This window comes from Panthera tigris, chromosome B3 (genome assembly GCF_018350195.1).
Source record: "Panthera tigris isolate Pti1 chromosome B3, P.tigris_Pti1_mat1.1, whole genome shotgun sequence".
NCBI classification, from domain to species: domain Eukaryota; kingdom Metazoa; phylum Chordata; class Mammalia; order Carnivora; family Felidae; genus Panthera; species Panthera tigris.
In genome coordinates this window covers 3899100-3923786 of record NC_056665.1, presented here as the reverse complement: position 1 = coordinate 3923786, position 24687 = coordinate 3899100, and the positions used below count along the sequence as shown (strand labels likewise).

General features: G+C 41.4%; 1 protein-coding gene across 1 annotated transcript in view; it reads right to left on the bottom strand.

The window, feature by feature from the left end:
* HDGFL3 (HDGF like 3) overlaps positions 1-24042 on the bottom strand; it is a 72162-nt gene extending 48120 nt beyond the window's left edge. The window contains exon 1 of the mRNA XM_042987945.1: positions 23849-24042. Within this exon, the coding sequence (XP_042843879.1) occupies positions 23849-23932 (84 nt within the window). The 5' untranslated portion in view covers positions 23933-24042. The remainder of the gene's footprint in view (positions 1-23848) is intronic.
* Between the last annotated feature and the right edge of the window lie 645 nt (positions 24043-24687).

The following is a 24687-nucleotide window of genomic DNA, read 5'->3' as shown; positions in this document are numbered from 1 at the left end:
ATTACATTAACAAAATGAAGGATAGGGGTGCCCGGGTGGCTCAGTCGGTTGTGTCTGACTTCTGCTAAGGTCATGATCTCATGGTTCATGAGTTCAAGCCCCGCGTCGGGCTCTGTGCTGACAGCTCAGAGCCTGGAGCCTGCTTCGGATTCTGTGTCTCCCTCTCTCTCTGCCCCTCCCCAACCTGCACTCTGTCTCTCTCTCAAAAAGAAATAAACAGTAAAAAAAAAAATTTTTTTAAATGGAGGATAAAAACTATATCATCTCAATACAGAAAAAGCATTTGACAAAATCAAACATTTTATTCATGCTAAAACTGTCAACAAAGTGGCTTTAGAGGGAACATACCTCAACATAAAGGTCATGTGACAAACCACAACTAATAGAATACCTAATGGTGAAAAACAGAGCTTTCCTCTTAAGATCAGGAATGAGTCCAGGATGTCCATGCTCACCACTTCTAGTCACACAGTACTAGATGTCCTAGCTGCAGCAATCAGACAAGAAAAAGAATAAAAGGTATCCAAATTGGTTAAGGAATAAGTAAAATTGTCATTATCTGCAGATGACATGGTATCATATATAGAAAACCCTAAAGACTCCATCAAAAAACTAGTAGAATAGGGGCGCCTGGGTGGCTCAGTTGGTTAAGCATCTGGCTCTTGGTTTCAGCTCAGGTCACGATCTCAGTGTGTGAATTCGAGCCTCCTATGCTGGGCTCTGTGCTGACAGTGTGGAGCCTGCTTGAGATTCTCTCTCCCTCCTTCTCTGCCCCTCCCCTGCTTGCTCATTCTGTCTCTTTAAAAAGTAAATAAAACTTAAAACAAAAATTAAAGAAACTACTAGAATAAATGAATTCAGTAAAGTTGTAGGATACAAAATATACTGAAATCTGTTGAGTTTCCATATACTAATAATGACGTAGCAGAAAGAAAGATTAACAGTCTTATTTACAATTGCACTAAAAAGAATACCTGGAAATAAATTTAACCAAGGAAGTGAAAAGACCTGTATACTCTGAAAACTATAAAACACTGATAAAAAAATTGAAGACAACACAAATGGGAAGATATACTGTGTTCACAGACGGAAATAATTAATATTGTTAAAATGTCCATACCACCCAAGCAATTTACAGATTCAATGAATCCTGACCAGAATTATCAGTGGCATTTCACAGAACTAGAATAATCCTAAAATTTGCATGGAACAAGAGACCCCAAATAGCCAAAGCAATCTTGAAAAAGAACAAAGCTGGAGATATCACAATTCCGGATTTCAAGATATATTATAAAGCTACAGTAAGCAAAACAGTATGGTACTGGCACTAAAACAGACACACAGATCAGTGAAACAGAATAGGGAGCCCAGAAATAAACCCATGCTTATATGGGTTTTAATCTATGATAAAGGAAGCAAGAGTTTACAATGGATAAAAGACAGTCTCTTCAATAAATGGTGCTGGGAAAACTGGACAGTTACATGAAACTGGACCACTTTCTCATACCAGACACAAAAATAAACTCAAAATGGATTAAAGACCTAAATGTGAGACTGACACCATGTAACTCCTAAAAGAAAACACAGGCAGTCATCTCTTGAACATTGACCTTAGCAACATTTCCCTAGATATGTCTCCTTAGTCAAGGGAAACAAAAGCAAAAATAAACTACTGGGACCACACCAAAATAAAAAGCTTTCACACTGAGAAGGAAACCATCAACAAAATAAAAAGGCAACCTACTAAATGGGAATAGATATTTGGAAATGATATATACAATAAAACATCAATACCCAAAAATACATAAAGAGATTCTACAACTATATATATATATATATATATATATGTATATATATATATATTTATTATATATATTTATTTATTTATTATATATACATATATATATATATATTTTTTTTCCCAATTAAAAAGTCATCAGGGGACATGAATAGACCTCTTTCCAAAGAAGACATACAGATGGCCAACAAACACATGAAAAGATGCTTAACATCACTAATCATTAGGGAAATGCAAATCAAAAGCACAATGAATTATGACCTCATACCTGCTAGAATGGCTAGTGTCAAAAAGGCAAGAAATAACAGGTGTTGGTAAGGATGTTGAGAAAAGGGAGCCCTTGTACACTGTTGGTGGGAATGCAAATTGGTATAATCACTGTGAGAAAACAGTATGGAGGTTCCTCAAAAAATTAAAAATAGAAAGACCCAGGGTGCCTGGGTAGCCCAGTCGGTTGTGCGTTCGACTCTTTTTTTTTTTTAATTTTTTTTTTAATGTTTATTTATTTTTGAGACAGAGAGAGACAGAACATGAACGGGGGAGGGTCAGAGAGGGAGACACAGAATCCGAAACAGGCTCCAGGCTCTGAGCGGTCAGTCAGCACAGAGCCCGACGCAGGGCTCGAACTCATGGACCGCGAGATCATGACCTGAGCTGAAGTCAGCCACTTAACCGACTGAGCCACCCAGGCGCCCCGAGCGTTCGACTCTTGATTTGGGCTCAGGTCACGATCCCAGGGTTGAGCCCCATGTTAGGCTCTGTGCTGAGCATGCAGCCTGCTTAAGATTCTCTCTCCCTCTGTCCCTCTCCCCACTCACTCTCTCTTCTCTTAAAAAAAAAAAAAAAAAGTAGACATACCCTATGATTCCAGTAATTATACTATGGAGAATTTACCCAAATAAAATGAAAACGCTAGTTCAGTAAGATATATGCACCCTTGTGTTTACTCAAGCATTACTTACTATATAATAGCCAAGTTACTGAAGCAACCTAAGTGTCCACTGATAGGTGGATGGATGAAGAGGATGTGGTATACATATACGATTATTACTCAGCCATGAAAATGAAATCTTGCTATTTGCAACAACACAGATGGACCTAGAGGGTATTATGTTAAGTAAAATAAGTCAGAGAAAGACAAATGCAGTATTTCACTTACACGTGGAATCTAAAAAACAAAACAAACAAAACAGAAACCATCTTAAATACAGAGAACTGGTGGTTGCATGAGGGGAAGGATCTGGGGGATAGATGAAGGGAATTAAGAGATACAAATTTCCAATTACCAAATAAATACATCACAGAGATGAAAGTACAGGGGAATAGAGTCAATAATATTGTAATAACATTGTATGGTGACAGATGGTAACTATATTTTTTTTCAACTTTTTAAAATGTTTATTTAATTGGGGCATTCACTTTTGAATGCCCCCTCTCTGTAAAGAGAGCTTTCATACTATTCTTCCTTTCTGATCTTATATTCTAATAAACTTGTGCCTGCTGCTCAATAAATAAACAAACAAACAGACAAATAAATAAATGTTTATTTATTTTTGAGAGAGCAAGAGTGGGGAGGGACAGAGGATCTGAAGCAGGCTCTGTGTCGACAGCATAATGTATAAGATTGGTGAATCGCTGCCATACACCTGAAACTAATATAACACCGAATGCTAACTATACTTCAGCAACCAAAAAAAACCCCAAACACCCAAAGGACTTGGATGCCATTTATGGAAAGAATTTCAGAATACAAGGAAAAAAGTGAAAGTAAGGAAAATAATCATATTGACTAAAACTAGAACCTGCTCCAACATAATAGAACACTATAAAACAAAGAAGCCAAATCACTAAAGAAGTGAAGGAAATAAATAAGGAGACCAAAATGGAAGACAATTTGCAAAGACATTATTTGCAAAAGGGAAAGCATATTGAACAGAGGGGAACAAGGTAGACACTGATTCACTGACAAGGAGAGGCAACTAATAAACGAGGACACTTTTGAGATTAATAGGTTTAGACTATTATTGGGTTTTGTATTCACAAAACAACCTGTGAAAAAGGTTAATCTGTATTCAGCTTCATGTGTACCACCATGTGTGCTGGCAGATTGGGAAAGCTGGAATAGGGAAGGAAATGACCTTAAAATTATTTACTAAAACTAGTTTGGTTTTTTAAAAAAATGTGCACCATGACCAAGAGACTATTTTGGGAATGCAAGGTAGATTCAACATATCAAAATCAATCAATATAATATACCATATTAATAGAACAAAAGACAAAGACCACATGACAATCACATTAGACACAGGAAAAACATCTGAAAAACTCCCGACATCCTTTCATGATAAAAACATTCAACCAAGTGGGAATAGAAGGAAACAACCTCAAGCTGATAAAGGGCATCAATAAAAAACAAACAAACAAACAAACAAACAAAAAAGCCAAAAAACCTCAGCTAACATCATACTTAATGGTGAAAGGCTGAAAAATTTCCGCGTAAGATCAGGAACACGACCAGGATGTTCACCCACCATCGCTTCTAGTCAACATTGTATTAGAGGTTCTAGACAGAGCATTTAGACTGTTGGGAATGTAAAGTAGTAAAGCGGCATTGGAAAAGAGTCCGGCAGTTTTTCAAAGGGTTAAACACAGAGTAATGATATGACCCAGCAATTCCATTCCTAGGTGTATACCCAAGAGATTGAAAACATGAAGTCCACATAAAAAATTGTACACATATGTTCACTGTGGCATTATTCATAACAGCCAGAAGCGGAAACAATCCAAATACCCATCAACTGATGAGCGATTTTAAAAAATGTGAAATACCCACCCAGTGGAATGTTATTCAGCTATAAAAAGGGATGAAGTGCTGACACTTGTTATACACAGATGAAATACGAATAAACATAATGCTAAGTGAAAGGCCAGACACAAAAGGCCACACAGTCTAGGATTCCATTTATTTATTTATGTATTTATTTAAGTTTAATTTATTTTGGGGGAGACGGAGAGAGAGAGAGGCAGAAAGAGGCGAGAAAGAGAGTCCCACCAGGCTTGGTACTGTCATTGCAGAGCCCGACGTGGGGCTCAATCCCGTGAATCGTGAGATCATGACCTGAGCTGAAATCAAGAGCTGGACACTTAACCAAAACTAAGCTGTCCATGTGCCCCTATGATTCCATTTAAATAAAATGTCCAGAATGAACACATTCATAGAGACAAAGTAGATTTGTGATTGTCGGGGTCTGGGTGGGTGCGGAGTGACTGCTTAATGAATACAGGGTTTCCTTTTGGGGTGATGAAATGTTCTGGAATTAATGTTAACGGCTGTACCAAAACTTGTGAATATAATAAAAACCACTGAATTGCACAATTTAAAAGGATGAATTTTATGGCACCTGAATTACATCTTAAAACACACACACACACACACACACACACACACACACACACACACACAGATATGTTTATATACTGAGACAAAGTAAGGCATATTCCAAGTATGCAAGTATAATTTAATATTTAATCTACTTATATAATTAATACAAAGGCTAAAAAAGAAAACTTATATGATTATTACAATGGATGGTAAAAAGACGGTTGGCAAAATTTAACTTAAAAAAAAAGTTTATTCTCAAGCAGGCTCTGTGCTATCAGCATAGAGCCTGACGTAGGGCTCGAACTCATGAACCACGAGATCATGACCTGAGTTGAAATCAAGAGCTGGAGGCTTAACACTTTGAGCCACTCAGGCACCCCAAAATTTAACTTCTTAATAAAAATTATTTAAAAAACAAGAATAAAAGAATATTTCAACATAATGAAGACAGCCAAATCCAAATAGAGTAATAAAACAAGATATATTCCTAAAAATCAGGAAGGAGGCAAGGATGTCAATTACCTCCAGTGCTTAACACTGTTCTGGAAGTTCTAGTTAATATGTTAAGATAATTCCTACCCCACTTTCCAACAAACAAATATTGCAACAGAAGAGACAAAAGAATCATAATTTGCATATGATTTATGAAAAAGTATATCACTAGAAAAACAGAAAGTATAGCAGGATGACAAATAAGTGAAAAAAAAGCCTTGGCATGTTATCACCAGAGACCAGATTTGAAAATATAAAAGAAAAAGACTGAATTCAGTCCTTCTACAAATATTTACTGAATGTTTTTTGTGAGCCAGTCACTGTTCTAAGTGTTAAGGATACACCAACAAACAAGAGGCAAAAATCCCTGCCCTCAAGGGGAAAATAAAACAGCAAATAACTCTAATAAATAAGTAAATTATTTCGTATGTAAGAATACGAAAAAAGAGCTGTACAAAATGAGTCAAGCACAGGGTTGTAATTGTCAACAGGACGGTTTAAAATCTCTCATTGGAAGAGGCAGGCCCGAACAGACTGGAGGGGGTCTGGGCGATGCCCGGAGGAGGGAGCCGGGACAGAGCCCCTGAGGCAGCACTGTGACCCGGGTGTAAGGAACCGGGAGGAGGCTGGGGCTGGGCTATATCAAGGAAGGGAGGAGGCTGGTCGGCCCTCTATGTTAACGGGATGACGGTTGCCCTTGCGGCACCGCTGAAAAGAGACTTTCAGAGGGCAGGGGTGGAGAGGGAGAGCAGCTAGAAATCTACTAGAACAGTAAAGGGACGATAGCGGTATAGACAAGGATGGTGGCGGTGGAAGGGTTTGCAATCTGCTTGTAACTCTGAGGTTGGAATGAACGGGGTTTGCCAGCACACTAGGTATGGGGAGTAAAAAAAACTGTTAAGTTAAGGATGATGCCAAGGTTCTTATTCTGAGCAACTAAAATTCAGTTTATAAAAGCATCAGCAACAGCAAATGACACCCAGTAATTTTTTTAGGAAGTGTGGTTCCTTTAGGAAGAAAACCTCAAAACTCTACTAGACAGAAAAAAAAATAGAAACATTCCATATTTCTGGCTGGAATGTTTCAATATTGGTAAAAGTGTCATTCCTCCTCGTATTAATTTACAATTTAATTCACTTCAAACTAAAATTCCATTGAGATTTCTCTTGAAACTCATTCAACGTATTGCTAAAGTCAATCTAGAAAAACAACTAAATGAAAATGGTTAAGAATACTTATTCTTTATTTTTTATTAAAAATTTTTTAATGTTTATTTATTTTTGAGAGAGACAGAGAGAGAGCATGAGAGGCAGAGGGGCAGAAGAGAGAAGGAGACACAGAATCCGAAGCAGGCTCCAGGCTCTGATCTGGCAGCACAGAGCCCGAAGCGGGGCTCGAACTCACGAGTGCATGACCTGAGTCAAAGTCAGTGGCCCAACCGAATGAACCACCCAGGCGCCCCCAAAATACTTATTCTTAATAAAAAGATTACTTCTGAGAAACTTGCTCTTCTCTGCCTAAAATGCTTTCCCCACAATATCCACAGGGCTCCCTCTCCTTCAGATCTCTGAGTTCAAATGCTGTCCTACGAGAGAGGCTTTCCCCGAACACTCGCTATACAACACAGTAAGACCCTTGCTTCCTCTGTACCACTGCCAGCACTCCCTATCCCCTTCGACCTCTGGGTCACGTTCTGCACTATAAACTCCGCCTGGTGTAGAGGATGTGTCCGATAAATAGCTGTTCAATGAATGGATGAATAAACATCCATTACCAGAGATAAACCACACAATGTACTGGAATGGTTTAGAATACAGGCTGTGGAGCCCAGTATCAGGTTTATCATTTACTGTAATTGGGCAATTTTTAAGATATTTAAAATCTTTCTCAAGTTCAGAAAGTTTTTTCACATGTAAAGACAGGGGGCGGGGGTTATGAACATCAACAGCACAGGGTTATTGTCATGGTATATAAGAAGAAATGGCATACAAGCTCTCAACAATTAATGCTAAGACTTTCATTTAATTCTTCTTCCTTAAAATAAGCCCACTTAAATCAGTTCCCTCAAAATTTCTGTCCCCTACCCTCTTGCACTGTTGGTGGGAATGCAAACTGGTGCAGCCACTCTGGAAAAGTGTGGATGTTCCTCAAAAAATTAAAAATAGAATTACCCTATGACCCAACAATAGCTGGGTCCCCAGCACTAGTAGGAATTTATCCAAAGGATACAGGAGTGCTGATTCGTAAGGGCACATGCACCCCAATGTTTATAGCAGCGCTATCAACAATAGCCAAATTATGGAAACAGCCCAAATGTCCACCAACTGATGAATGAATAAAGAAGACGTGTATATATACACAATGGAATACTACTTGGCAATAAAAAAGAATGAAATTCTGCCATTTGCAACAACGTGGATGGAACTGGAAGGTATTATGCTAAGTGAAATAAGCCAGTCAGAAAAAGGTATCCTATGTTTTCACTCATACGTGGAATTCAAGAAACTTGACAGAATACCATAGTGGAAGGGAAGGAAAAAATAAGTTACAAACAGAGAGGGAGGCAAACCATAAGAGACTCTTAGATACAAACTGAGGATTGATGGGGGTCGGGGGCTGAGGGGGCGTGGAAAATGGGTGATGGGCATTGAGGAGGGCACTTGTTGGGATGAGCACTGGACGTTGTATGTAAGTGATGAATCATGGGAATCCACTCCTGAAGCCAAGACTACCCTGTATACACTCTATGTTAGCTAACATGACAATAAATTATTTAAAAAAAATTTGTCCCCTAACTCTAGTTGTAAAAACTATCAGAGGACAGAAGAAAGTAGTATTTGTTTAGGTTCAACCATGTGTTAGGTACCTGTAAATAAGTTCTCTCAATAACTTTGTGGGGGTAGATAACACTAATTCCACTTTAGAGAAGAAGAGGCTAAGGGAGATTAGGTAATTTGCCCAAGGTCACACAGATAAGTGGCAGAGCATCATTTGAACCCATATGTCCTTAGCTCCAGAGCACATGCTCTTTCTGCTCTCCTATACTTGCTATTTCTTCTTTCGTAGGAGTCCCTTAAATATTTGAAAATTACTATCGCTATGTACATCTTTCCTTCTTTTACAAAACATTCACATCTCTTATTATTTCCTTATATGTCTTTATTTCTAGATCCCTCATGGTCAAGAATTCATTCTAGTTTGTGAGGCCCCTTAACCTATGGCATCTTAAGTTTGAACTGCACGGGACCACATATACCCGAATTTTTTCCAAAAAAATATAGTATCGTAAATATATTTTTTCTTCCTTATGATTTTCCTAACAATATTGTCTTTCTCTAGCTTACTTTATTATAATAAACATATATATGTGCTAATCAACTATTTATGTTATTCATAAGGCCTGTGGTCCACAGTAGGCTATTTGTAGTTAGGTTTTTAGAAAGTCAAAAGTTATACCTGGGGGTGCCTGGGTGGCTGAGTCAGTTGAACATCCGACTCCAGGTTTCGGCTCAGGTCACAATCTCACCATTTGTGGGTTTAAGTCCCATGTGGGGCTCCGTGCTGACAGTGCAAAGACTGCTTGGGATATTCTCTCTCTCTCTCTCTCTCTCTCTCTCTCTCTCTCCCTCTCCCTCTCCCTCTCCCTCTCCCTCTCCCTCTCCCTGTCCCTCCTGTGCTCACCCTCTTTCTTTGTCGAAATAAATAAACTTAAAAAAAATTTTTATACTTGGATTTTTGACTGTGGGGGTTGGTGCCCCTAGTCCCTGTCCCCTTGTTGTTCAAGGGTCAACTATAATTATTTTTAAAGGGAACAAAATCTTGCAGACCCCCATAAAATTTTATGATAATGTTCTGAAACATGCACAAAGATAACAATTGTACTCATAACCATATACTATAAAACCAAGATTAATTTGTATATCAAGCAGAAATAAAAGGACCTCAATAAAATCCAAATTAATAATATTAATTTAATGTCCTATTGCTTTGTTGAAATTACATCCTGTTTATTACAACACGAATATGTCTCAGGTTCTAAGGCATGCAGCACCCCTACTTTGCCTTGCGCCGTGTGAGGAGTCCAATTTCACAGCACTCCTCTCTACTTGAACCTTAGTCCATCTTGACATCATTAGGTGACCAAGTAAGATGTGGGAATTAAAGAAAAAAGAGCACCTGGGATAATCTGAGGTCTTTGTTTTGGGGGGTGACTGGCCGGATAGTAATTTTTTACTAAAACAGGAAAACTTGAGGGGCGCCTGGGTGGCTCAGTTGGTTGAGCATCTGACTTTGGCTCAAGACACGATCTCGCAGTTGGTGAGTTTGAGGCCCACATCCGGCTCACTGCTGTCAGTGCAGAGTCCACTTCAGATCCTCTGTCCCCCTCTCTCTGCCCTCCCCTGCTCGTTCTCTCTCTCTCTCTGTCTCCCTCCCTTCCTCAAAAATAAATAAACATTAAAAGAAAAAGAAATACTTAGGTAGGGAGGGGTGACTAGATTAGTTCTGACCATGAACTTGTGGTACTGGGGCTATTAGTCAGAAAACGGAGGTGTGGATTTGAGTCAGGGCCTGAAACAGAGGTCTAGAAGATATTATTCTGAAGATGGTGGCTTGAAGTCGAAAAAGACCCTACAAAGGCACAGAGAAATAGAAGAACCTTTCAAGAAAAGCAATACATGAGGGAAGCCAAACAAAGGAAGAGCATTTTTTATTTTTATTTTTAATTTTTTTTAATGTTTATTTATTTTTGAGACAGAGAGAGACAGAGCATGAATGGGGGAGGGTCAGAGAGAGAGGGAGACACAGAATCTGAAACAGGCTCCAGGCTCTGAGCTGTCAGCACAGAGCCCGACGCGGGGCTCGAACTCCCGGACCGTGAGATCATGACCTGAGCCGAAGTCGGACGCTTAACCAACTGAGCCACCCAGATGCCTCTCGGAAGAGTATTTTTTAAAAGGCAGAATTAAATTCCACCGAGGCGAAGTAAGGATGGAGTGCTCTCTGGATCAGCACATCAGGGTGACCTTTGGGGGAGGGGGAAGAATGAGACAGTAAGAGGACCATTTCTGGTCTGAGGAGAAAGAATTCGTCAAGGGGAAGAGGCTGTTTAGGTCAACCCTAGCACCTGTTAGAGCACTTGGGATATAGCAAAGATTCAAAAAATATTTACTGAATGTTGATGAAAGAAGGAAAAGGGAGGAGTCAAGCAAGAGGAGGGTCTTAATAAGCAGCACAGGGAAGAGGTGAAGGGGAGGGAAACGATTTTTTAATCATGTTAAACTCCAGGTTGTTTATGTTCAGAATCCTCGAAACGATAAGAAAAAGTTGTTATTGTGCCCATTTTACAGATGAGTCCATCGAGGCCGAAGGGATTAGGTAACCTATGCGAGGCTACTCATCTACTCAGATGTGGCTTCATCTGCCCACAAGACTCTTGCTCTTCTACTTCACCCTGAAAAGGAACATGTGAAACCTGAAAGTAAGAGAATTTGCTGAAAATGAGGGGAAAGAATCTGAGCTGGAAGAGGACAATGAAAGTATCTCGCCACCAGCGAGAAGAACCATGAGCAGCACTGGGGGCCCGGATGAAAGCAATCGGGGGCGGGGGGGCAGGCCCAGGCTGCAAGTCTTTGTGATTACGGCCAGTTGCTTGCAGGAGACCATTTGCTGGAGCAGAAAAGGCAGGCGAGAAGAATGGCCAGGAAGGGGCTTCTAGAATGAATGTATCAGAGTAAAAAGGGGGAGAGCAGTTCAAGTGATCATGTGGGTTCCTTCATGTAAGAAGGAAGGGAAGCCCAGAGGCAGTGGACAGACCAAGAGGAAATGGGGAGGTCAAAGGCTTCCAGAGTTTACAGTAACACTGAATGAGAAGCAATTTTCACGGACAAAGGAGGAATCCTCGGTCACCGTCACCTCCATTTCGCTTCGGCAAACTTCTCCAACTGCCCACTCCTGGTAAACTGCTCTACTTCTGTAATTTGCTCTTGTGACAACAGAAAAACAAGGGACACATTTGTTCTGGGTTACCTGATCCCTGGGAGTCAAATAATCTTTGCCCCAGACAAGGAACTTATTAAAAACAAACAGTGGAAACCATCATACTTCATAACTCTAGCAAAGGCTCTGTCTCTTCCCTCCACCTGGCCTCCCACAAGGTAGAGCCAGCAGACCACAGCAGTGACGGAGGACTGAGCTGGACAACAACCAGAGCTCTTGAATACCTGGCATAACATGAAGATTAACCCAATCGTACCCTTTCTGTTCCAAGATAAGTTCCATTTAGTACAGTGGGTACTCCTTTCGTGTGTACTCATAGAAGTGTACTCCTTTTGTGTGAGTCAATCAGCCAGATGTGAGATCTGAAACTGTGCTTACTGTATCTTTTCAGAAAGGTATCTTTTACAGAAACTGAAGAATGCCTTACTATCCTCAATACTAGGTTCTGTCTCTACTGAGGCTGCTGTATCTAGTAATAGCAAGAAGTCTCTTTTTGATTAGACAAAGTGATTTAAAAAGGAAATATAGGGGCGCCTGGGTGGCTCAGTAGGTGGGTCGGGTCACGATCTCACGGTTTGTGAGTTCAAGCCCCACATCGGGCTTTGTGCTGACAGTTCAGAGCCTGGAGCCTGCTTCAGATTGTGTCTCCCTCTTTCTGCCCCTCCTCGCTCAAGCTGTCTCTCTCAAAAATAAACATACATTTAAAAAAATTAAAGAAAAAGAAATATAGAACCATTAGAAACGTGTTAGTCCCATGACTTTACACCCACTTCAGAAACTACCACCCCCCCCCCCCCCAAGTACAAGTCTTCTGGACTTAACAAAAGCCCTTCATCCTCAGTCCTGGATAGCCTGATACCTCCAGGCTAGCCTCACAAACTCAAGAAACCCCCAGAGCTTCAATACTATCATCCAGGGAACACTATGTAGTCAAACACCGTTCTGTAGCTGGATAGTTAAGAAATACATGGAGCTTAATATCCTTAAGAAGGCATATATATGAAGCTATAATTAGCTTCAACAAAGTTGTAGATCCATGTGCAGTTTAAAGATTAGAAGGATGATGAGAGTAGAAATACTATATTTATATACCAAGCCTTTTGAGATCAAGGGAAAAACTGGCCTGGATGGTTAAATGACCTAAAATAACGTAACTTTCTTTTCTTACGTCCATGTGATTTTCATGTAAGACTGTGGCTACAGCAGAATAAAAAGCTCAGGACTGCTAACTCGTCTCCAAAATCCATACACACAAGCAAAACTCACACAGATCAATTTCCTTTTGGCCTAGCAGACCAGATCAGTGCTTTTTTTCAAACTATAGGTAGTGAAAGTGATTTAGTGAGTTACAACCTGATTTTACACAAAATAAAAATATAAAAATATCAGAATGCATCACATATAATATGATTTGGTGAAAACTTTTTTCTGGTGTGTGTGTGTACGTATATATATGTGTGTGTGTATGAAATCAGTATATATGGGCTATAGTAAAAAAAAGGGGGGGGCCTGAAAGCCATCAGACTAGACTGCATCAGAATCAAGCAACAACGATGACTCACTGCTAAGATCTAAATATTTTCGAAATTATTGACTTAATCCTCACATCACAGTTCGAGGAAGGAAATAAGAACAGTTATATGCCTTGTTTGAAAATAGTTGGTCTCATTTTGAAAGTCAAACAGAGGTCTAGAGGGAATTAATTTTCAATTCACTCAACATATGCTAATTCTAAAAAAAAAAATGAACCAAGAATCTGTCATACTGCTCCCTGTGAATAAGCATTTTCCTAAGTTAAAGATGCCCTTAGCATAAAAGTTCTATTTCAGTGATAAAGAAAAAGAAGAAGAGATCTAAAGCGGTGAATTTATTTTTTGACATTTTTTCCTACATAAAAATTTTCGAATCTTCTGTGACACTCTTTTTCACATTGCTTACCACCTCTGAACCTAACATACCCAGCACTTCTAACAGCTCTCATCTTAAATACATTTTGCAATAAAAACCTAGAAGTTAATGCTATGCTGTCAAGAATTTTCCAGTTCCCATGGAGGTAACTTTGTTGTTACCATGGACTCTCCTATACTTTGAAAACCAGATAACCTCCACTTCTGGGTGGCCTTACAGACTATAATCAGACTTAGAGAATCCACTCAGAGCTCGCATTTCAGTGATCTAGCGGACTGAGTAGTTTATTCAGAGGCCTTTTTTGTATGCCACATAGTCCGACTTAGTTTGCCCCCAAATACTGAAACTATTTGGAACCTCTAGAAATGGCCATCATACTCAGGAATCTGAATAAGGGGTAACAATGACAAGTCCCTACAATGACTAGAGCCTAGAGCTAACTCAAAATTATGAAGCCACGAGGAAACTACTGAAAGACACCCACCCACCCACAAAAGCATTTGCTGAGACTTTACTAGGTTTCTAGCATTGTACAGTAAGGAGTTTGTGGTGCTCCTGGTAGGTGATTGTTGGGTACTACACTAGCAAACACTTCTTTCATGTACATTTTAACACATGATTACTAGGGAAAAAGAAGGGAAAGTGAGTAAGAATTTGATAAACACAAATATTTCACTGAATTTCTATGGTTACAAGTTAGGCAGAACAGATATATCATCTATGATCCTTAACTAGCAAACACTATTTCATGCACATTTCAATATTTGATTCCACGGAAAAAAGGGAGAGAGAGTAAGAATTATCATCCTCCCCATTTTACAACGAGGGTGTAATAAAAGATGCCCAAACCTGACAAATCAAGACAGTGGTGGAATGAACTATGCTGTCTTTTAACTCTTGGCTTCACTGTTCTTCCCAGTATCGTAGGAAATCTTTTTTTTCAACGTTTTTTTTTTTTAATTTTTTTTTATTTTTGGGACAGAGAGAGACAGAGCATGAACGGGGGAGGGGCAGAGAGAGAGGGAGACACAGAATCGGAAACAGGCTCCAGGCTCCGAGCCATCAGCCCAGAGCCTGACGCGGAGCTCGAACTCACGGACCGCGAGATCGTGACCTGGCTGAAGTCGGACGCTTAACCGACTGCGCCACCCAGGCGCCCCTAGGAAATCTTGTTCAGATATCTGGAGGATCCTTCTAAAGGCTTGAGCTCACCAATTTTAGATTACTTCATTCTTTTTACCTCTATGTAGCTCTCTGTGACCATACAGCTATTTACCTAACTGCAGCAAATTCCTAGTGGTAAAAAGATATAATAGAAAAATTCACTTACTACCATAGCTGAGAAGCAATTACATATATGAACGGCAGTGAAATAACACAGAAAAATGCTGTTATAGGGATTAAGAATGCAGTAAACTGGCAAAAAGCTACACAGGCTAGTAATAGTCCTTATGATTTAGCTTCTAGGCTCTACTGAACCAGTAACTCTTGCTATACCTGCTCTTCAAAGTCTATGTTTTCCACCACACATAAAGGTATTAGAACCTAAAACTAAAGTCAACACTATGCTATTCATTCAGAATGGATTTTAATGGGCTCTGCTTTCTTTATATGCATAACGGATATCTTATTTACTTTCATACTGCCTTGTGTCAAAGGGCTTTCAAAGACACAGACCAGAGAAAAATAATAACAAATGTCACAATAAACGTTTTCTGACTTGAGAGTGCTGGCCTCCCAGTAGCTTATAACACATACACATACATACATACATACATACATATATATGTGTACATATACACATATGTAATATATATAATATACATACAGTCTTCTTACACAGTGCCAAATGCTTCTTCAGTTCCTTCACCTCATCTGTTTCCACATTTTTTTTAAGTTTATTTTTATTTATTTTCAGAGAGAGCGTGTGTGTGGGAGGGGTAGAGAGAGAAGGGACACAGAGAATCCCAAGCAGGTTCTGTGCTGTCAGCACAGAGCCCGATGTGGGGCTGGATCACAGGATGCTGGGATCATGACCTAAGCCAAAACCAAGAGCCAGACACCTCACTGAATGAGCCACCCAGGAGCCCCTGTTATCACATTTCTTATGTTCCTGTGGCATTCTTAATGGTCTAGGATTAACACACTTCACTCAGTGTATAACTTCAGGTGAATTTCTTAAGTCTTGGTTTTCTTATGGGACTATCTACCTTAGAGTAGTGTTATCATATATTCATCCTAATTTGTAATCAAGACATATAAGATATGTGATTTGATATATGACATATATGACACATATATTCTGCCTAAATTGTCAACGAGGAAATTAATTCTATTAAATATCTGTATTTATTAGGTTGACAAACATTTTTAAAATTTTAAATCATCTCCTTTTAATGAATATGTGAGAAAACAGGTATTTTCTTATTCTGCTACTGGTTAAGATGGTTAAAACTTTTCTGGAGGGCAATGTGACAATATAAATCCAAAGTTTTAAAACATGCACGTGCCCTTTGACTAAGAAATGTGATTCCAAGATACCAATCCTGAAGAAGTAACTAATGGTTTAGCTAAAAGCATGTGTCTCAGAGTATTATTTTACAGTATAAAAAACTGGAAATAACCTAAATATCAGTATAATAGGAAGTTATATATGGTTATATGGTAAATATGGTTATAATTTATAACAAATAGGTCTGTACCATAAATTACCAGATGGCTATTACAGATAATGTTATAGAAATGCATTCACTGCCACTGAAAGACATCTAAGATATAGTGTTTAAGTGGGGATAAAAGGCTGCAGAACTGAATGTATTATAAAAATTATGTACTTACACATGTAGGTGCATATTCATGATGCTTGTTACTAGGTAGAGGGATATTAATCTTTCTACAATGAACATTATTACTTATGTAATAAAATTTTTTTACAGACATGAGGTATTTATAACATAAAGGTTAATCCATTCTCTCTTTTAAATAGTTAAAGATAGGTTAAATAATTTACAGTATAAGCAGGGGTGCCTGGCTGGCTCAGTCAGGAGTATGGGACTCCTGATCCTGGGGTTGTGAGTTCAAGTGCCTCATTGGGTAGAGATTACTTAAATATAAAACCTTTAAAAAAACAGTTCACAGTATGAGCAGATAGTTTTAGATGCAAGGAATTCTACTGACCTTTAAGGGTCCTCTATAGTCAGTACTCCATTTGTGGTGGAAAAAACAGCATTTTTTTGTTTGTTTTTAATTTCTAATTTGTTACAGATGGGCATTTTTATAAAATACATGAAAGAGTAATTATTAGAAAAATAAAATTAAAGGCATATAAAATACAAGCCTCATTTTAAAAATAAGATTCACAAGGGGTGCCTGGGTGACTCAGTCACTTAAGCGTCCGACTCTTGGATTTGGTTCAGGTCATGATCTCACAGCTGGTAGGTTTAAGTCCTATGTCGGGCTCTGAGCTGAAAGTGTAGCACCTGCTTGGGATTCTCTCTCCCTCTCCCCCACTCACATGCGCGCTCTCTCTCTCTCTCAAAATAAATAAATAAACTTAAAAATAATAAAATTAGATTCACTAGCATAAAGTTACTCTATCAGATTGCTTTACAAAGTTTCTCGGGGTGCCTGGGTGGCTTAGTCAGTTAAGAGTCCAACTCTTGATCTCAGCTCAGGTCTGATCTCATGGTTTGTGAGTTCAAGTCCTACAATGGGCTTGCGCTGACAGCACAGAGCCTGCTTGGGATTCTGTCTCTCCCTCTCTCTCTCAAAACTAAACTTAAAAAAAAAAGTTTCTAAACTCTTACTCTCAATTTCTGCACCTATCTTGTCACTGTCACCTATCCTGGCCACAGACCATACTTCCAGTAGCACGGCTCTAAAGGATAAAAAGCCATTTTGCAATGGACTGACTAATAACTATCAAGTAGACTAGCTTCTGACTGAGTATCTGGGCAATCTTCTGCAATCGAAGATAACTTTTTCCAATAAAAAGGAGCATTTGGGCTCTTCCCCTATTATGTTTACCCTATTTACAAGCCTACAATGTTCTTCTTATGCTAATAGACATTTTCAATAGTCATATATAATTTTAAACCATCAATCCTTTTCCAAAAGAATCAAATACAATCTCATATAGTAGAAACCTGACTTCAGAGAATTAACATTTTACAAATGATGGGGAAAACAGTAGTCATTAGGGCATTCCAAAGGGGATGTGCCAGAAATACAGATTCACCTGGGTGAAATGGGAGCGATGGAAAAGGTACACGTTCGTATTGAGAGTTTAAGCTGCCTATTTGCTCCCAGAGTTAAGCAGAAGAACAGGAGACAATCTGCCAGGTCCTTGCAACACGAACACAGTCCCTGGGGAAAAGGCTGACTGAATCTGTGTCACTCTACCTGAGGAACGAAACAATGACGGACTCGTTTGGACTCACGCCAAAGAAATGGAAAGTGTAAACATCTTACTTTAGGTTGAGATTAAGAAAAGTTTAAGTCTCAAGTGATTCCCTGAAGTGATGTAGCCTAGTCTCCAAAGATAAAGGTTCGCAGTTTATTGTCAAAGATAAAAAACTGAAAGTGCAACGGATCAGAAACTAAGGATTCTCAGCCTTTGTATTAATACAAGGCAGAGAAACACTAATTATTTAATTATAATATTTTTAAGTTGCTGCAAATTTAATCTGTTGGTAGAAAAATGAAAAACTATACCTAGGCACAGTGTCTTACTCACAGTAGGTGCTCAATAAAAGCTCACTAAGCATTTAGTTCTTCAGGATGTCATAGAATGGCAGGTCAAATGCTGTATTCTTAAGTTTTATCAAGTGAGAGGTTGAGAGCTAGATGAGAAATAAGAGGAGCAATGATTTAATATGAAAGAAACAGAAAGACTCTAATATATAAACAAAAGACAGAGGCAGAAACCAGAACTAAAAAGAAATGTAAAGAAAAAGCTGTGAAGTAGTAAATGAAGTTTCTAAAATAGTCAAAAGGGAACAGGAAGATGCAAATCGGTAGCACTGAAGTCTTAAAGGGAAAAAACTTCTCACTGAAAGCCAAGAATGGTAAAATTCAATCCGTGAAGAAGTTTGGAGTAGTAGATTCTTTCTCCCCACTTCATCCAAAGTATGCATTTTTAAACTGAGGTATAACATATACAGTCTGGTGCACAAATCTTAAATGGACAGCTTGATATATTTTTACACATGTACACTTCTGGGTACCCACCAGCCAGATCAAGATACAGAACACCTTCAGGGCTTCCTCCTCCACCCACCATGAACTAATCACCACTGCTCAATTGTGCCCGTTTTGATCGTCATGGTTAGCATACAGAATGTGCGCTCTGGTGTTGGCTTTCTTCACTCAACCTCAAAATCTTGAAATACGTCCATATTTTTGTGGGCATCAGTAGTTTGTTCCTTTTTACTGCTGAGTAGTACTCCACTGCACGAATATACTACAATTCTGCTGATCCGTTCTCCTGTTGATGGACGCCTGGGTTGTTCTCAATCTCCTGCTATTATGGATAAAGCTGCCATGTATGAGCATTCTTGTACAAATCTTTTGGTGGACACAAACACTCATTTTTCCTGGATATATGCCTAGACCAGACTGCTAAATTACAAGTTAGGCATGTGTTTAACTACAGACGACCAGGCCAGCTTTCTAAAGTGATCATATCAATTTACTCTCTGATTAGCAGTGCCGGAGAGTACTCCTATAAAGTTTTTAAATTTAAAAAAGTTCTTTCGTTGAAACACAAGAGTTTTGAGACCTTTTTGTTTTGTTTTGTTTTGTATTTCTATTTTTTAGAGCAGGGGTAACATAGGCAGAGTGCTCATATCTCAGGGAATGTACAAGATGATGGGGGCTGGGGAGGTGTGAGAAGACAATAGTGCAACTTCTATTTTAGTTTCTTATTCTTTTCCCTAAAAAGTAAGTTTTACTAATATTTAATACATAAGTTGACACTGGTGTCCTTTTTCAGATGGTTGTATTTATTCACTTTGGGCCTACTGTGGTTTCCTGCCATTTGAGAGTGCCTGGTTGAGCAAAATTATGGAATATTCACTTCTAACTGAACTCTTGCCAAATGAACAAGTGGCTAAAAGGAGTCCTATAAGAGAGTACTAATAACGTAAGCATAAGCAAACAAGGAAATGGCCAAGCTGACAGTTCTGTTATAGAAAATCTCTTTAGATGATAAAAACTGTGACTAGCTAGTCAGATCTCCCATGAAACAGGCAAAAAATAACATTAATATTTTTAAAAATATAAACAATCTATTACTCTTAATATTTTGCTAATAAGAATTTAAAAATTTTTAACGTTTATTTATTTTTGAGACAGAGAGAGACAGAGCATGAACAGGGAGGGTCAGAGACAGAGGGAGACACAGAATCTGAAACAAGCTCCAGGCTCTGAGCTGTCAGCACAGAAACTGACGCGGGGCCGGAACTCACGGACCCCGAGATCATGACCTGAGCCGAAGTCGGACGCTTAACCGACTGGGCCACCCAGGCACCCCTGCTAATAAGAATTTTAAAACATAAATTATATCATTTGTCACTCCCTTCAGATTCTCTTGTATTTGTTTCATAATGTACAGAATAGTACAAAGTACATGTATACATAATTTTTTTAAATGTTTATTTATTCATCTTTATTTTTGAGACAGAGACAGAGCATGAGTGGGGGAGAGGCAGAGAGGGAGTCACAGAATCAGAAGCAGGCTCCAGGCTCCGGAGTGGTCTGACGCGGGACGCGAACCTGTCAACTGCGAGATCATGACCTGAGGTGAAGTTGGACGCTTAACCGACTGAGCCACCCAGGAGCCCCTATAATTTAAAGTAAGTTTACACAAATTTTTTTTTACCAACAGGGTACACAATCAAAAGGGTTCAGAGACTCGTTTTAGTGTATTTTTAATATTAAGCTAGTTAATCCTTGGGTACAAATGAACTTGTAATTTTTAAGTCATATTTAATCAAGTGTACTCCATTAGAAACAGCTAGCTGGCTACTGAATGTTAACACATCTGAACTGGGAGGAAGACAGGAATTAACTGGGAAGAGGAAATGAGGGAACTTTCATCGGTACTGATACTATGCTGTATCTTGCAAGAGGTTTGGACTATACCAGTGTACATATTTGTCAAACTCACTGGTACATTTAAGTATGTTTCAGTTTATGTAAATTTTACCTCAAAAGGCAAAAAAAAAAAAAAAAAAAAAAAAAGGATCTAAAAAAAATATTAACCTCTAGTTAACGATAATGCATGCTGAAGTGTCTAGGAGTAAATTATACTGATGTTGGCAACTTACTTTAAAATGCATTAAAATAAGATGGACTGCTATATGGATAGAGGCATGGATATATGAATAACATGATAAAGCAAGTACAGTAAATGCTGCTTATAGAATTTGGGTGACGGATAGAAGGGTGTATGATTCTTTTAACTTTTCTGTGTGTTTGAAATTACTCATGATAAAATGTTGGAAAAAAGAATCAATCTACTCCTAAATTGAAAATTAAAAACAGTATAGTGATACAGGCTAGAAATTCAAAAAGGAAAAAAAGGCAGGAACATTCAACCACCACTGCTTGATGCTTTTACATACGTTAAATCTGTGAGGGCTGAATTATGCCTATTTCGCAAACTAAAACTTAGATTACAGAACATGCCTAAGGTCAGAGAGTATGAAACCCAGCCCAAAACTGAATCTAACCTGACCATTTTCCTAGATGCCTGAGTCCTCTTGGCCCACATTACTCACAAGGGGCTGCCTAGAACCAAACGTCTTCACTGCAGCACAGAAGCTGGTTCTCCATCCAAGCGTGGACCACCTCCGATAGAAAACTCCCTACAGTCTGAACCGAAATCTGTCTCCCCCACATTTTGCCTCCTACGTCTGATCGTCTGATCGCTTGGGGCCATATAGACTCTAATCCCCACATGACTGGTCTTCATAGCAAGCGACAGAATTCAAATAAGTAGAGTTTTTTTCCAGTGAGTACTTTATAACATCATCTACAAGCTATGACTGGGTTTAAGTGGGGATAATGCCTCACAGAACTGGAGAAGAAATAAAATGAGAACATATGTGAAGCATACAGCACAGTAACGAACAGAGTAGGGACTCAAATATCTTTTTCTAACCCTTACCTTCCCTTGGAAATGATAACATGCCACTCACTATAAAATAATACTTTTTTAATTAAAAAAAAGAAAGACTTAGGTCCTTTCCTTAAGTTTATGTTAAATGTGAAGAGACTTAGATTTTTCTTTCCTGTATTTACTACACCTAACAACCCAACTGACTTTGTTTCCTCATTTCAGTTTTCATTTTGCCTTGTTTTGCAATTACAAATTCTAGGAATTTTATGTGGATTAGATATACAACTACGACCACTTCTGCAGCACGTTTCTGTTTCAAAATTACTACAGGTGGCCAACCTATGAAAGCAACTTGTTAAGGAAACTTTAAGTATTTTCTTTTTGACTCTCAGAAGTTATTTATCAAAGGTAAGATTAAAGGAAGCCACTGGATTACAAGGAACCGACCAACTGGTGATGATAATCTTTAATTCACTTTTGACCACGTGTATACCAATGAACCCTACAGCTGTTTATTTGATAAATATACTCAGAGATTCCCTAAAGGATGCCTGAAGTCACAAATCTTGCCCCTTTAAGCAGGATATGGCACTTCGGTATGAAAAGTAACCAGTTATCCTACCGTGAGGTTGAGGCCAACCTACAGTTCACATGTGGAGAAGAGTGATTTTCACAGCCTAATGGAACCTGAACCTCATTTGAGATCTGAGGTTGTCAGTATTGGAAGGAATCCTACAGATGATCATTTTAGAGTTGCAGAAATGGATATTCAGTTGAAATGATTAGCCCACAAAGACCAAATACCAAGGCCCCCAATTCCTGGCACAGTGTTCTCTCCATTTCACAATCATGTCAAACTAAATACAAAAAAAAGTGATTCTAACCATCCATTACTTCAACTTCACTAATTTCAGCCTGGCCACCCGTGATGTCACTTCCTTTTGTGAATGGGTGGGTTTTTTTTTTTTTTTCTTTCTTGGTCTAGCTATCTGCACTTTACTGTAATACAACATTTTAGAGCTCACACTCTTATTTATGCCAGTATTTCCCCACATCTACCTCTGTTCCCCAAAGATACCAACAAGCCTCCAAGATGCCTTGACCCTCCTTTCCACTGTATTTATTTCAAACAACTAACTGCCAAGTATGATCAGAATTAGAAGTAAAAGCGATTCATTTTTAAAACACAAAGCACACACGGTAGTGTTGATCTCTTCCCCAAAAGGCCTGCTTAAGAAAAAAAAAAAAAAAAATCGAATGCTGTGCATTACACGCAGATGCTTTCTAGAGACAAGAGCCCGGCGACAGCCTTGCTAGATAGGAAAGAGAGAGCTATTGTGGACTGTAGTGGAAGGCCAAGGAGAAGGTCTGGGATCCGACCTAAAACAAATATGGAGGTGAAAAGGCACGAGGAGCTTCCCGGACCCAGCCGCCGGGGCCAAGCGGCGAGCCCCCCTCCCCCCCAGCTCCTCCGGGTGGGCTCGGGAGAACGATGGGCAGCGGGGATGCACGTACCCCAGGACAATGATGGGGCCCGCGGGGAACCCGGAATCGCGCGCAGGGAAGACTCAACAAGTCTGGATGGCGAAGGATGCGCCGAGGGATGGATGAACGGCTGCCAAGAGGCTCCCGCTGGCCTCGGGACGGCCACGGCCCCTTTCCAGGATCCCCGGCCGCGCGGCCCCCGCCGGCCCGCCGCCAGCCATTTGCATTACGCTCCCCTACGTGCCCCGACGTTCGCCCGGGACCCGGCTTCCCACCCGCGACCCTGCCCGCAGCGATGCCTGCCGCCCAGGCCCGCCGCCCGGCGGCGCGGGCTCCCAAGCCCCCGCGGCGGGCCTGCCCGGGCCGGAGCCGCCTTCGAAAGTGGGCGGAAGGATGGCCGCCCTCGCGGGGAGCGGGCGCGGCCCGGAACCCTCGCCTCCGGCCCGGGCACGTCCTCCGTGCGCAGCGCCGCCCGCGCCTCCGGCCCCGGCCGCGGCCGGCTCGGGGCGCCGGGCTCCCGCCGGGCGCCGGGCGCCGGGCTCCGGGCTCCGGGCCGAGGCGGATGGGGACGGGGACGGGGACGGGAGGGGGGGGGGGGGCGGGCGCGCCATCATGAAGGGGAAAATGGTGGGCGGGCGGGCCCGCCCGCGGCCGCCGTACTCACCCGGGCCGGCCAGTGCGGGTAGCCCTTCATCTTGGCGAAGACCAGGTCGCCCGCCTTGTACTCGCGGGGCCGCGGACGCGCCATCCCGGCCGCTTCCTCCCCCGGTCGTCCTTGGTCGCCGCGAAGATGCCGGGAGGCCGCCCCCCCGCGGGCCGACGGACTGCGCCGCGCTCCCCGCGGGCCTCGAGCGGGCGGGCGGACGAGCGGCCGCTCCGACGAGGGGAAGCGGCGAGGCGGCGGCTGAGGCGAGGGGTGGGCGGGGGGCGCAGCAGGCCCGGCAAATCACGGCCCGGCAGCGGGGGAGGGGAGCCCCCGGCCGCTCGGCTCTCGCCCGCGCCGAGGTCCCCGCCGCCGCCGCGCGCTGCTCACAGGCGCCGCGTCGCCTGCCTCATGCCGCCGCCGCCGCCGCCGCCGCCGGCCTCCCTCCCGGGCTCCCGGGCGCGGCGCGAGCGCCGGGCCTCGCGCCTCCTCCGAATTCCTCCTCGGGCAGCGACCGCAAACACGATCTTATTATTGTTCTCGCGCGCGCTCAGCATCCCCCCCGCCCCGCTTCCCGCTCCCCTCCCCTCCCGCGCCGGCCGGTTAATTCCTAGGTACACGGCCGGCTTTCGCCCAGAAACCGAGCGCGCCAGCCCGGCTGCTCGGCGGGCGGGCGGGCGGGCGGTGGGCGCGTCCTCCCCCAGCACCGAAGCCCGCGCGGGGCGGGCGGGAGCGCCTACTCCGGAGGACGCCCGCCGCCCGCTCTCTTTTGTTCTGGGCCCGGAGCTGCCTGGCGCAGCCCAGCCAATCACCACCTGGCCGCCCCCCTCCCCGCCGGCCAGCGCCACCCTGGGGGGCGC